The 13,722-nt window shown below is 60.0% G+C and overlaps 3 protein-coding genes across 3 annotated transcripts; 2 read left to right on the top strand and 1 right to left on the bottom strand.

Moving 5' to 3' along the window:
* Positions 1–247: 247 nt before the first annotated feature.
* On the top strand, positions 248–9,871 carry SPRG_06255 (hypothetical protein; the record flags this gene model as incomplete). The annotated part of the gene is made up of 28 exons (XM_012345641.1): positions 248–352; positions 401–430; positions 480–685; positions 735–968; positions 1,021–1,146; positions 1,193–1,432; positions 1,482–1,574; positions 1,628–1,997; positions 2,043–2,246; positions 2,296–2,321; positions 2,348–2,678; positions 2,725–2,976; positions 3,022–3,496; positions 3,544–4,728; positions 4,783–5,024; positions 5,076–6,085; positions 6,145–6,371; positions 6,419–6,737; positions 6,792–7,172; positions 7,218–7,338; positions 7,395–7,805; positions 7,853–7,993; positions 8,044–8,513; positions 8,568–8,908; positions 8,961–9,097; positions 9,142–9,334; positions 9,380–9,439; positions 9,486–9,871. 28 exons carry the CDS (start codon positions 248–250, stop codon positions 9,869–9,871), a joined length of 8,316 nt encoding a protein of 2,771 aa, XP_012201031.1.
* A 263-nt stretch (positions 9,872–10,134) lies between these two features.
* Positions 10,135–11,393, top strand: SPRG_06254 (hypothetical protein; the record flags this gene model as incomplete). The annotated part of the gene is made up of 2 exons (XM_012345640.1): positions 10,135–10,934; positions 10,985–11,393. The coding sequence occupies 2 exons, from the start codon at positions 10,135–10,137 to the stop codon at positions 11,391–11,393; spliced, it is 1,209 nt and encodes a 402-aa protein (XP_012201030.1).
* Positions 11,394–12,223: 830 nt separating this feature from the next.
* Positions 12,224–13,071, bottom strand: SPRG_06253 (hypothetical protein). Its single transcript, XM_012345639.1, has one exon. It carries the CDS (start codon positions 13,025–13,027, stop codon positions 12,272–12,274), a length of 756 nt encoding a protein of 251 aa, XP_012201029.1. The 5' UTR covers positions 13,028–13,071; the 3' UTR covers positions 12,224–12,271.
* Between the last annotated feature and the right edge of the window lie 651 nt (positions 13,072–13,722).

Raw genomic sequence — 13,722 nt, 5'->3', positions numbered from 1 at the left:
CGCTGCGGTATCTTCGCCCGACGATCCATCTGGCACCGACGTTCTTTTTGGTCCAATTTTGGCCAATCCGGTCGCGGGATTTCCCTGCCGTCATGAACAAATCTCAAAGTCAATTTGTCAGCATGCGGCCGATGGACGCGTACCTCGTGGATCTCTGCGGGAGTACCCTCGGTAGATGATGCTTCTCCATGAAGACGAAGTGGATGCTCATGGAGATGCTGCTATCCTAGTCATGTCGGTCGGTGGCATGAACGCGTCCACGATCGACTCCCTCGTGCGCACGATCCGGTTCCCCGACCAGCTTGCCCGTGTCTTCACCGACTTTGTCGGCGTCGTCGACGAGCCGCAGCAGGTAGCCACGGGTATGCACCTCGCGCAACGCTCATGCAGATGCATGTAGATCGAGCTGCTCGATGCGTTGACCTTCATGGTACGTTGCCGCATGCAGTCGCCGTCTCCTCATGTCCGCCATATCGTAGGTCAAGCACGAGGCAGCGAACGCGCAAGCGTGCATCCAAGTCGCTTTCCACCGCCAAATCGTCGCTTCTCTCGAAGCGCATGCGCTCCTCCTCGGCTTCTCGCGGCCCATCTTGAAGAAGATCCTGGCGCTCTTGATGCAGATTGCGCAGTACTCGGTGACGGCCGACGATATCCGCGCGATGCTGCAGGTGTTCCAGTCGCCGCGGTACACTGCTCCTCATACTTGAAGTCGCAGTCTCAATGATCATGCGTAGTTGGAAGGACGTGGCCCCCGACGACAACGCGGTCGCGACCTTTATCGCGTCCATGGAAATGATGGCCCGGAGCGCGCCAGGGCCGTCGTGGTACCTCGACCTCTCGGGCGACCAGTCGGGCTTTGTCGTGCCCTCGATGGAGACGGTCACGTTCCCGCCGTCCGGCTACACGCTCTCGACGTGGATCCGCGTCGAGTCTTCGCCAGGGATGAACTCGCCCCTGTTTTCGTTTTGGTATTGAGAAGAAGGAGTGCGATTGCTGGTATCCTCATGCTTATCTACTTAGCACCGAAGGCAACGTCGGGGTCGAAGTGAGCTTTATGGACACGACGCTCGTCGTCAAGAGCTTGGATGTCAAGAAGAACGAGTACAACGAAGCTCAAGTGCCCAACGCTCTCGTCAAGCACCAATGGTACTCGCCCTGCATAGCTGCCTCTCTGATTCAAGTGTCCTTGCAGGCAATGGATCTGCATCGTGCACACGTACCGTCAGTTCCGCGGGTCCAAGCTCGACGTGTATGTCAACGGTGACGCGCGCCAGTCGTTCCGGTTTGGCTACCCGGCGATTGCGACGACGCCAGGCACCAAGATGAAGTGCTACGTGGGGCGCACCAAGAACAACTACAGCCGGTGCCTCATCGCGCACGTCGGGTCCATCGCGTTCTTCTCGCAGCCGCTTGCTGCCTCGGTCCTCGAAGGGTACATCGCCATCAAGATACCTCTTGTATCTAAAGGTTCTCTGCGCTAGCATCAAATCGGCCGACGACTACGATAATGTCGTTTTGCAGTTTAACGCTGCCGTGATGTCGTCGTCGCTCACGGCGTCGGCGCCGCTTTCTGGGTACGCGCTCCCGCCGTGTTGTCATCGAGACTTGATACTGTGTGTAGAGGGAGCGCGGCCGCAGCTCCGTCGGCGCCAACATCGGCCGGGGCACCCCACGAAGGCCTCGTCTTTGCCTTTGATGCGCGGAGCTACGACGAGAAGCACAAGCTGCTTTTGGACGCGAGCGGCAACATGCACCATGGCGAGAACATCGGGTCTGCTCCGTCCGTGCGCCTGCGGACAATCTCGACGTTCAAGGACTCGGTGTGGCAGATGGGCGGCCCGATGATCTTTTTGCCGCTCTTTGTGTCGCCGCTGGCCGAAGCCGGACCGCTGGACCTCAATGCGTGCCAAACCATCACGCGCCCGCTTGGGCCGCTCTCGATCCCCAAGATGATCTCACTTCTCGCCGAGACCCTTCGCCATTCGACGATCAACAAGGTGCAAGCAAGCGTGATTTTGTATCTCATGTAAACTGCTGCCTAGTTTGTGTGTCGCCGTAGCCAAACGATTCCTCTGCTTGCGCTATTGTTGCGATCGCTTCCGACGACGTACTTGACGCCCGATTTACTGAGCACGGTCGAGCGGCTCTTGAGCGCGGTGGCGTCGGACCGGTACCTCAGTGATGACATCCAGAAGAACCTGCTGTACAACTTTCAGCTGTGGGTCCCGGCAGCCGTTGAGATCCAGGTTCGAGCATCATTCATAGCGATGAAAGCTCATGGTTGTATGCCTATAGAACACGATCTTTGAGAAGCTGCACATGTCGATCAAGAAAACATCGTGTCGAGCGCCGTCATTTCGATCCGGTACATGCTGCGCATGCTCTCATCGGTCTACTGCAAGTCGAACCTCACGACCAAATCGCCGGCGGACGCTGCCCATCTTCGGAACCGCGTTCTTGAGACCATTCGCATGCTCTTGTACGACCCTGAGGCGTGGAAGCAAGGCCAGAAAAAGTCGCTCGTCAGTGGCCTCGGCCTTATCGGCGCGGCGCCACCCTCGTCCATGATGCTCTCGTTCGATGCGGCGCGCACACTTATCTTCAGCATGCTCGGAAAGCCGACCAACCCTGACGGCATCGTCGACGATGCGATCAAGGTCGCTGTGAGCGAAGTCGAGGTACCGTTTCCCATCGAATCTCACGCACATGATTCCATGTCTGTAGATTGACGCAGGCTCGATCGCGGAGCACGTGTCGGACTCGGACATTCCCGACTTGCTGCAAATCGTCATCGATCTGTCGATCACCGCCGAGACGCAAACCGAGTTTTTGAGCGTCTTTGAGCGGCTTGGGGGTCTTCGCATCTGGCTGCCGCTCATTGCGACGGACAACGCACCGGTGCGCCGCATGACCCTCCGGCTGTTGCGCACGTACATCAATTTCAAGTGCAACCTGAACGCGACGCCGACGCTCAAGGTAGAGTACGCATATCCATGCAACATGCGCTTACGATGGGTGTAGCCGTCGCTGTCGGCGATCGATGTGCGCATGATCCTCGAGGCGCTCAACGTGCAAGAGTACCCATTGCACCTCGGTAGTTTCAACGAGCTCTACTCGCTACTCCTGGGCATCGACTATGGCGATCCCGCGGTGCACCTCTTCCAGAGCGACAGCGACGACGTACACGACCACGCAGCGCTGCTCTCGGATGCGACAACGACCTCGAACGTCGTGCGGCACCCGAGCATGCTACTCCCGTTTCTCGAGCTTCTCAAGCAAAGCCCACTGCACATTCGTTGGGCCGGCTTTGTGTACTGGAAGCTTCTCTTTGGCGACGACTCGATCGAGTGCACGATCAACCGCCGAACGCTTCTGCAGTGCTACGCCACGCACGCGTACCCACCTGTCGCGATCGAAGCCATGTTTGAGAGCTTTCTCTCGGTGCCACTGCCCGCGAGCGCGACGCTGTTTGCCGACGCGTGTCCGGACGCCGACCGTACGCGTCATTGGAGATGATTGATGCTAATTCATCCATTGTGATAGATGCACCGGCGGACACGACGACACTTCATTTGCGCGAGGTCGTGGCCAATGCAAGTCTGACGGACACGGAGCGTCTGCGGGCGGCGACTGCCCTTGCGCGGTTCCAGGACCACAAATACCTTGTCGATGTGGTCGCGCAGGATGGCGCGCGCCGCGACCAGTACCGACGCCTCGTGGGCACCAAGGAGACGGGACCTCTCCTCAGCGACCATCTTCGTACGCACCTCATGTACCTTCTCGTGTCGGTCGCGCCGGGCGTCGTGCACTCCTTCGTGGGTGGTGCGTGCTTGGAGCTCGCGGCGCAGCTCGTCGTGCTCGAGTTCAAGACCAACGAGAGCGCGGGCGAGCTCGTGCTCCACCCGCTTGCACTGTACCCGCCGTCGTCGCGCGCGGTTGTGTCATGGCTCAAGGCTATCCTGGATCGCGTGACGCATCTCGTCGACATCCAAGTGCCGCCCCGCGCGTCCGTGTGCTGGCGCAACATTGAGCACGTCTGCAGCGTCGCGGCGAGCGTCGTCTTCCACTTTGATCCGGACGTGCCGTCGACGAAGCGCCGGGATTCGACCATGGACGACACTGCGTTCTGGAAGTGTCGGGAAGAACTCGACGGCGAGCGTGACCTTTGCGAGTCGCTGCTCAACATTTGGCAGCGTTGCGCGTCGCAGCTCACGTTCGACTTGGACGCAACCTTTGGCCGCACGGCGCAGCCCCGCGCGAGCCTCACGACGACGCCGTCGCAGCGCCCTAGCTTGACCATGTCGAACAGCATGCCCAAGCGCGGGAGCTTTGCCCCGTTGGTGCCGTCGGCGCTCAAGCCGTTTCCGGGCGGCGCCATGCGCCAGATTCTCGGGCTCGTGCTGCGCTCCATGTACCAGGTCTTGTACGACGACGAGGCCAAGGACGATTGCGACGATGAAAGCTCTTCGTCCGACGACGACGATGCGAGTCGCGCGCCGGCGCGCCGCCGAAGCCGCCTCAACTCGATGCCGCTGCCGATGGACGCGGTGTTTGTCGCAAAGCTCAACAAGCTCGACTACTTTGTGCAGGTGCTCAAGCTGCCCCAGTTTGTCGCGACGAAGGAAGACACGTCGCTCGTGCACTGGTTCGTCCTCGAGCTCGCGCGTCTCATGCACCACACACAGTCGCTCTGCGCGTCAGAACCACGCTGGATGGAGTCGGCGCGCCGTTGTGCCGAGGTACGCAATTTTGAATCGCATGCATCTCATCTGGTGCCGATAGCTCATTACGCGCTGCCTGCAAGTGACGCTCGCGTCACGGACGAGCTGCGCCACATGCTGCAGCGCGAGGACTTTGTCTTGACGGAAACCGAGGTCTACCGCCGTGACATGTTTTACCACGAGCACCTCGAGACGTTGCGCGACTCGCGGCTCAAGAAGCGCGCGGCGTTTCAAAGCGCTGTCGAGAACGAGACGGACCAAGCGCGTAGTGCGATCCAAATCGTCTTTTCGGCGGGTGTCCAGGTACTCCATTGATATTGTTGCTTGAAACGTTGGTATATGGAACCATCCTAGGCGCGGCCCTCGTCCGACCCCGTGTGGCGTAAGCGTGTGCTCGCCAAGGAGTACGACGACTGGATGAAACTTGAGCGGCTTCTGCGCTGGAACATTCAGCACGTGTGGTCGGCGCAGTTTGAGACAACTGCGAGCAACTGGCAACTCGACGCGTTCACGTCGTCCAAGTGGCAGCGCTGTCGTCTCCTCCCCGACGTTGCGCGCAGCGAGCCGTACACGAAACAGCAGTCGCGCGCCAACGCGTCGACGACCGACGCCTTTCTGGCGCAAGAGAGCGGAGCCGAATCGGGCGCGACGTCGCCGTACCTCGACGACTTGGAGATTGAGGAAGAGTACAACAACGACACGGAAGACGACGAGTCTCATACTGTGAACCACCTTCTCGGACACCAAGACGACGACAGCGCGATCGAAGTCCAGATCGCCGCCGCCATTGACGAAGCGACAGCGGCACTCGAGCGCGCGCGGTCAGCGTCCATCCTGGGTGTCGACGGACCACCGTTGCCGACACCGGCAGTGCCTGTGGACGACGCGCCGACGGCGCCGGCCGAGACGTCGTCCGAGACGAAGCGCGCGTCCATGTCATCGCGCTTCATGACAGGGTTTGGTCGATTCCGCAAACCGTCGTCCATGTCGTCGGACCACAACGACCCGACTGAGGCGACGACGACACCGCCGCCACCACCGACAAGTGCAACGTCTCTGTCGCCCAAGGCGGCCGACAAGAAGAAGGTCGCGGTAAACGCGAGCTTCCGCACGACTGCGTATTTGCTCTTGCCCGAGGGCCGCGTCGTGTACGGCATGTTCCGCCTTGGCCAGGCGAGCATCGTCTTTGAGGGCGAAAAGGTTGTCGACGAAGACAATATCGACGCCAAGACGGGTCTCGTGCTTCTCAAGCGACGCATCTTTAGCGTCCGTGTCGTCAAAGCCGTGTACCGGCGCCGGTTCCGCCTCGACATGGGTTGCGGCATGGAGATTTACTTTGTCGACGGCACATCGCTCTTGCTGGGGTACTATTTGATAGTATTCAATGTCGATAGTGCATGGTCTGACTCGATGGTGGACGTAGGTTTGACTCGGACCAAGACGTGGACATCGTCTACTCGGTGCTGCGCCAGCGCAAACCGCCGTGCCTCGTGACGACCAAGCGCCTCTTGACCGGCGATCGCCTCGTTGCGCACTCGACGTGGCACGCGACGACACAGTGGGTTCGCCGAGAGATCTCCAACTTTGAGTACATCATGTTGCTCAACGTGGCGGCGGGGCGCTCGTACAACGACATTGCGCAGTACCCAGGTACGACAAGGAAGGATGCGAGGAATTTGCCACTGACGCGCATCTAGTGTTTCCGTGGGTCCTCGCCGACTATGCGTCCGAGACGCTCGACTTTGAGGACCCGAGCATCTTTCGCGACTTTGCCAAGCCCATTGGCGGCCAAACAACCGAAGCCCTCGAGAGTGCGGGCGCGCGCTTTGCGTCGTCCGGTGCGTTCCCATACCATTTTGGCAGTCCGTACTCGAGCCAGGATGGTGTGCTCGGCGCCCTCGTGCGTATGCAACCGTTTACGCTAGCGTTTGACGCGCTCCGAAAGCCCGCATCGTACGCCTTGACGTCGATCCCGGCGCTATATGCGCAGTGCACGTCGTCGACGAATGAGCGCGGGTACGGCCCGGCTCGATAATTTGATACTTTGGATCCTAAGGACGCTCGTTGTAGGTGGGAGCTCACGCCCGAGTTTTATATGTCGCCGCACTTTCTCATGGGCAGCGTGCGATTCGAGGCCGTGGTCTTGCCGCCGTGGGCCCACGGATCTGTCGACGCGTTCATTCGCACCCAAGTCGAGGCGCTCGAGAGCGACTACGTCTCGTGCCACCTGCACTTGTGGATCGACTTGATTTTCGGCGTCAACCAGCGCGGCCCCGACGCGGTCGCCCACGGCAACGTCTTCCACCCCGAGTGCTATCCGGACAACTTGAAACTCAAGCTTCTCGACAAGTGCGCGCGCGACCGCATCGCGCAGCGTGGTACGGTGCCATCGCAGCTCTTCCACAAGGCGCACCCGACGCGTCTCTCGGTCGACGACGCGCTCGAGAAGCGGTGCGCATTTTCGTCGCGTCGTTTGTATTGACACGAAGGGCGTAGGTACCCTGCGTCGCACGCCCTCGCGAGCCTCTCGTCGCGCAGCCAAGTGCGTCGGTACGATGTTCCGTCGCGCCACGAGATGGCGCTCTCCAGCGTCCGCTTTTCGACCGCGACGGCCACGGTACCACCGCGCGTGTACATGTATCGTCGACAAGAAGCTCATCCAGAGCGTACTAGGGCCACGGCATGGGCGTCGTAAAGAACGTTGCGGCCAAGGTCAAGGCCTCGGACGATGCACCCGCGGGGTCGGTCGTTTACACGACGGACGAGAGCGGCCTCGTGCTCGCCAAGCGGTACCAGAACGCGACGCCCGACTCGGCCAAAGGCGCGCCGTTCACGCTCCAGGAAGTCGAGCAGTGGTGGCGGCTCCCGGCCATGTGCTCGATCGACGATGGTCTCGTCTTTTACGAGCACATGGTGAGCTGCGGCTACTTTGACGGCAGCTGGCGCATCCACTGGTCGGCCGATGGCGAGCTGCTCCAGCGCATTGCGTTCCACAAGCAGCGTATCTTGTGCATGGCGCGCAGCGAAGACGATGTCACGGGCGACGTCGCACTCGCGTTTGGCAGCGAAGACTGCACGATCTCGGTCCGTCCACGCTGCAAATATACATGGCATCAAGTCGTTTTGCGTAGGTGTGGGCCATCTCCAAGTACGCCGCGAGCCGCCCGCGCCGGATGTTTTCGTCGGGCAGCAAGAAGGAGCTGCCGGTCGGCGCGCTGCCGTGGGTGCTTCTCGTGGGCCACACGCGGCCGGTCGTCAGCGTCGCGCTCAACGTACGTTGCCGTGTGTGTGTTGTGCGCGTTGGGCTGACGCCTGTGCGTAGGTGCACTTGGACATTGTCGCGAGCACGTGTCGCGGCCACCGCCTTCTTTTGCACTCGCTTCGGACGTCGTGTCCGCTGCACACGATGGACCTCTCGCTCCCGAGCGTCGTCGACACGAGCATCTACCTCACGATTTCGTGCGAAGGCACGATCTTGTCGCATGCGGTGCACACGCTCGACGCGTCGGCGTCCGACTGGCGCAACACGGCGACGCAGTCCGAGCTGGCGCTCGTCTCGATCAACGGCCGCGTCGTCTCGCGCGTGCAGATGAAAGACAAGGACGAGCCGCTCGCGTTGCTCCAGCGCGGCGTCGTCTTTACGAGCGACGGGCAGTTTGTGATTACGGCCAGCGCCGGGCGCGACGGTGGCCTTGACGTGCGCCCGATCGGTGACCTCACGTCGGTGATTCGCCGCATCGAGACGAAGCGATCGTGCGCGCTCACGTGCTTTGGGCTCTCGCAAGACGAGCGGTACCGCAAGACGTGGCTCTTTGATATTGGTTTTACACGTGGCTTCTTGGATAGCTGCGTCGTCGCGGGCTACGAAGACGGATCTCTCGTCATGTATGCGCTTCATTACGGCATCCGCGACGCGGGGCGCGTTCTCAGCGACAAGAAGGCGCGCGCCGAAGAGGCTGCGGCGTTTGCGCGTGCGACGGCGTCCGTTGTCAACGACATCAAGGAGGCGACGACTGTCTTCCTTCCCAAGGGCAAGTACTCGTCGGCGCTGGATCCTGTTGTGCTTGCAAACATGAACAAGCTCTTCCTTCTCTCGAAGCGGCCGTGCGTCGGCGGCAACAGTGACTACGAGGAGCTACTCTGCACCTTCTGGGGCATCATCTACTCGTCGACGGACGCGCTCTTTGGTACATTGTCTGTCGCTACGAGGACAATATTGTATCTTTGTCGTGTGCGTAGACCCGGCGTTTGAGCGCAGTGGCGACTCGTGGAGCCGCCTCGGCTTCCAGCGGCCCGACCCAACGACCGACTTCCGCTCGGGCGGTCTTTTGAGTCTCAATTGCTTCATCTACTTTGCGACCACGTCGATCGATGAGGTTGGCAGCCGTCTCTTGCGACAGCGACGATACTGTGCGTGTAGGTGAAGCGCATGACGAGCTCGCAGATCCCGGGCTCGCACGAGCACACGTACCCGTGGGGGCCCGTCGGCATCAACATCACATGCTTGCTCGCGCGTCTTCTGTGGCAGAACGACGGCGAGCTCTTCCTCGAGCGGGAAAACATTTGGCCCATCTTTGCCAACGCCGATGCGTTCTACACGCTCTTCGCCGAAGGTAGGAACTCGTGCGTTTGTCGTGGGTGCAACTTCACGGCTCTAGTGTTTTTGCTCTTTGACTGCATCTGGTGCGGCATGAACGCCCAGTACAGCTCCTTCTCGGGTACGTCAGAACCTTGCTTGCGACATATACTCACGCATTTGAGTAGTCGTGATGGAGTTTACAATGCAGCAAGTCAACGAAGTGCTCAAGGAAAACCATGGATCGCTGAGCAACCTTCAGTGGAACATCCAGATGCGCCGCGGCCAGTTCCAACAGAGTTTCACGCCGGACCCGATCGTCGCGCAAGTGACCGAGACGGCGCCAACGTCGTCGATGTCGTCGTCGGCGATTCCCGACAGCTTTAACCTACTGGACCTCGCGTCGCCACCGCGCATCGCGGCTACGACGGACCCCTTTGACGTGTTTGACCCGTTCGCGGCCAACACGCTTATCAACGTCTCGTCGACGCACTCGGTCGACATGTCGACGATGCCCACCAACTTCAACTCGAACGGGTCGGGGCACTACGACCCGTTCGCGGGCCTCGACTAGATGGGTTTCTTCTGTGTATACCATTTCATCATTTTTGGTTTTTAAACGTCGTCTGGTGGCGCCACGAGGGTGTACCATGTGTTTCTGGGGTACCTGTTTTCAGTGGGTGGGTCGTGGTGAAACGTTGCAACAACCACGTTATCGCCTACCACGTGGGGGAGGTAGGACCAATTATTCCAAAAGTAGGGGGCCCCTAGCGGTCAAGGACGACCCTTGAAGATACCGGCGGATCCTGCACTTTCGACGCATTTCTGGCTTGCACCATGAACCTCGGGATCCTCCACAACCGCCGGCCGGCACCCAAGACGAAGACTGCGGGGCCGCTCCCGATGCACAAGGTCGCGAGTCAAATGGGCGTCGATCCGGCGTCGCTCGGCGCCGAGGCGCAGCACATCTGGAGCATGCTCGACGACATGGCGGCGACGGACCCCGCCGCGTACCAAGAGTTCATTGCGAGTCAGATGGAGGCGCAGGCCAAGGCGGGACGCAAGAAGTTTACGCCCGTGCCTGGCTTTGTCATCAAGTACGCCGCTGCGTCGGACGGTGCGTCGACGAAGAAGCTCTTTATCAACTGCTGCGCCCACGAGTGCGTCGCTCTGCCCACCAACCCCAACAACAACAAGGCCGTGCCCCGGGATACGCGCAGCGTCCCGAGCACGAGCAACTTGTCGATCCCGCTCGCGATCGGCGACCTTCGGACGCGGACGCTCAGTGGCGAGGTCTGCAGCGTTGTCGACGCAGTCTTCCACCCGTGGGTGCTGGAGCGGGCGGCGTGGGACGCCAAGTTCAAAATGGACGTCATGCAGCTCGCTAGCCACTGGGTGGAAGAAGAAAAGCACGTCAAGCTCCAGAAGCCCGGCAAACTGATCAAGAGTCTGTACAAAGGCGGCATTGGTATCGGGACCAAGGTTGTGCCCAACGACTTTTACGTACCTGAAGAGGGTAGTAGCGAGACGCCAGCCACGAGCAAACACAGCAACCAAGCCGACAACAACCCCACGACGCCAGTGACGCAGTGGATGGCGTCACCAAAGGACCTGCTTCGATCCCTCGAGTTGCCACCGTCCAACCAGCTCGATGCTGCCAACGCACCCTTCGAGCTCCAAACGACAGCTCCGCCCGCCAAGAAAAACTCATCGAAGACATAACGACCCCAGCCCAATTGAAGACAAAGAAGACAGCGCCCGTGGTCAAGAAAGGGTTTCTCAACGCTACCAAGGCTCCTCTGTACCCATCAGGGTCGACCGAAGGCAAGCCAGCGTCTGCTTACGTCAACCTTCTCCACCGCAGCAAAGTGGTGGACCTCACGTCGTCGCCAATGGAGCCAAAAACGGATCGCGCGGCGCCAGCCAAGCCACCCATGATGAAGGCCGCAGAGACGACGGTGGATGATGTTGAGTTTGAGCGCCTCTGCTTGGATGCGGAGCCAGAGTTGGCGCCGCGACAGCAATGCGCCGCGGGTGGCGACCCGCTCTTTAGCGATGATATGGCGCGCCTCTTCCTTCAAACGCTGCAAAAGTAACCTTTGGAAGCCACGTTCTGGGTGTTTTAGCTGGGTAGAGTAGCCCAGCTTCAACTGCCAGGACAACCACACATAAAAATAAATTCTACCTGCCTGCGTTACACACCTCCCTGATTCCGCCAGATGTGTGCCCACCTCCAACCAATTGGGACCAAGCGCATGAATCGTGCCACTCTCGCGGCCCCATGTGCACCTTGGATGCCGTGACCCGACGAGGATCCGTGGCGCCAGCCGTCGCTACACCATCATCATGGACAAACGACGGCCCAGCCTTGACGAGACTGGCAAAAGGACCAGACGAGCGACGGCGGATGATGCGGCGTTGTTTACTATCCAGCAGCACTCAACTACATCTAGCAACTCGCTGGGCTATGGCGCGATGGTGTGTAATACGTCCAACGAGCGTGCTATCCACGCCGCCACGGCGCTATGTGGGCAGGATAGAAGCAAGAGCTCGGTTAAGAAATATAGGAGGATGGAGTTGAGCTCACAACAACGTGCTGCGGTGGTTGAGCTGTTGTGGTGCGTCGTGGTTTCAGAGAGCGTGGGAGGAATCTGTCGCGAATCTTTACTCCGCGTGGAGCCAGCCACCCAAGTAGCTCGTGGTCCACAGCGCGCCACCCGTGGTCCACGAGGCGTGTTATATTACTCACGCCATCCCACCCTCTGACAACAATACTCGATGCACCTGCCACAAGAACTCGCCGCCGGATTGCTGGTCGGGAGGAATTCAGTCGTTTAGTCGAACGCCACCGTCGTCGATCGATTGGATCCCGCGCCACCTTTGATGGCACGTTGCCGCCGCCCATACAAACATCAAGACATTGTGTGTGGGAATAAATAAAAACTAATAAATTATTCTAATCGTTCGTAACCAACTAAAAGGATGGCGTCGGAAAGTTGCGGGACGAGCGCAGGAGGAGCGCGTCGAGCTTGGACGGCTTGGAGCAGCTCGTGGGGCTGCGGTCCACGTCCGCGTCGGCCGTCCCGAGAATCGTCGGCGATGCCGCAAACGAGACCGACTTCTTTGTTGTCGCCTTCTTGGCCGGCGACGACGTCGAGTGGAGGAGCGCATAGTCAATGTTGAGCTTCTGGTACTTGAGGTGGAAGCGGCGCATGTACACTTCCGACGTCTTGAGGACATGGACGGCCTCCTCTTGCTTGTGTTCGTGCCAGAGGTTGGCGCCCTGCTCGCGCGAGAGCACCATGGCCTTCCAGAGCAGCTTGACGTCGCGGACTGCATTCTCGTAGCACGTGGTGACCGCCGCCGTGTCAAGGACGTCGGCGTGGACCGCGTCCGAGACCTGCCACTTGGCGCTTTCCCAGAGGCTCTCGGCCGTGACGGTCAATGGCGCGTGGTGCTCGACCTTGGCGAGGAGCATCTGAATGCGCTCAAAGCAAATGCAGAGGAAGCGGAGGCAGCGCGCGTCCGAGAAGAGACCGGCGCGGCGCATGACGGCGAGCTCCTTGGCGATCGCAATCAAGTTCTTTTCGATGACGACATTGTTCATATCCGAGAGGCAGGCCTCGGCGACGAGGCTCTTGAGCTTGAGAGAGAGCGCGAGGTTGTCGAGGTCCTTGGTCTCCGTGCTGCGCTTGCGCTTTCGCGAGGTGCTGGCTTCGGCGGCCGACATAGTTCTTAGTTTCGGTCGAAATTGGATTTGAAGACGGCGTCGAGCATGTGGGCAAATTGCACTTGGAGCGATGACGGGGTCAGAGCCAGTTGGTTGACAAAGACGCTGCTGCCGCCACCAACTGGTGTCCGTGGATCAGCCAATCGGATGGACGGACGCGGCGTCTCTCGCGTCGGATTGGCCAAATGTTTGGATGACTCGCACGCATCTGGCGGTTGCCAAAGATTCAAGTTGGGAAATGTATGTACGTGGGTGGTGCAGGCGTGCGTGGTTTTGCGCCGTGTGTTTTGCGTGTTTATTGCCCGATTCGATACAAATCGCGAGATGTGCTGATCACTGGGCGTGCTCGTTGGGTGCTTTGGACCAATCACAGAACGCGGCTGCACAGACGCGCATCGTTTTCCACCTGCGTCGCACATCGATTGGCCAAAATCGGCTTGACGAGGACTTGGCCGTTCCCGCCACCCAGTCCCTTGCTGCCTCCGTGATGTGGCCGTCGCCGCGAACGTGGATTGATGTGGCCAGGCCGTCGTCCGACACCTCGGGCGAGCGGTCGGGCGGCCGTCCACCCGATCCGCAGGACCATCAAGTGGTGATTTTTGTCCTCGTACAGTATGATGGTCCAAAATGGTTGGTAGAATGCAGGGACATGCCACGGATCGCTGCGCAGAAATGTCCGAGCGCGTCGTGTAATG

Source organism: Saprolegnia parasitica (genome assembly GCF_000151545.1).
Source record: "Saprolegnia parasitica CBS 223.65 unplaced genomic scaffold supercont2.24, whole genome shotgun sequence".
NCBI lineage: Eukaryota > Oomycota > Saprolegniomycetes > Saprolegniales > Saprolegniaceae > Saprolegnia > Saprolegnia parasitica.
This window is presented reverse-complemented; position numbering and strand designations above follow the sequence as displayed.

Excerpts from the sequence above, each read along its gene's own strand:
- SPRG_06253 (XM_012345639.1), bottom strand. The coding sequence starts at position 13,027 with ATGTCGGCCGCCGAAGCCAGCACCTCGCGAAAGCGCAAGCGCAGCACG.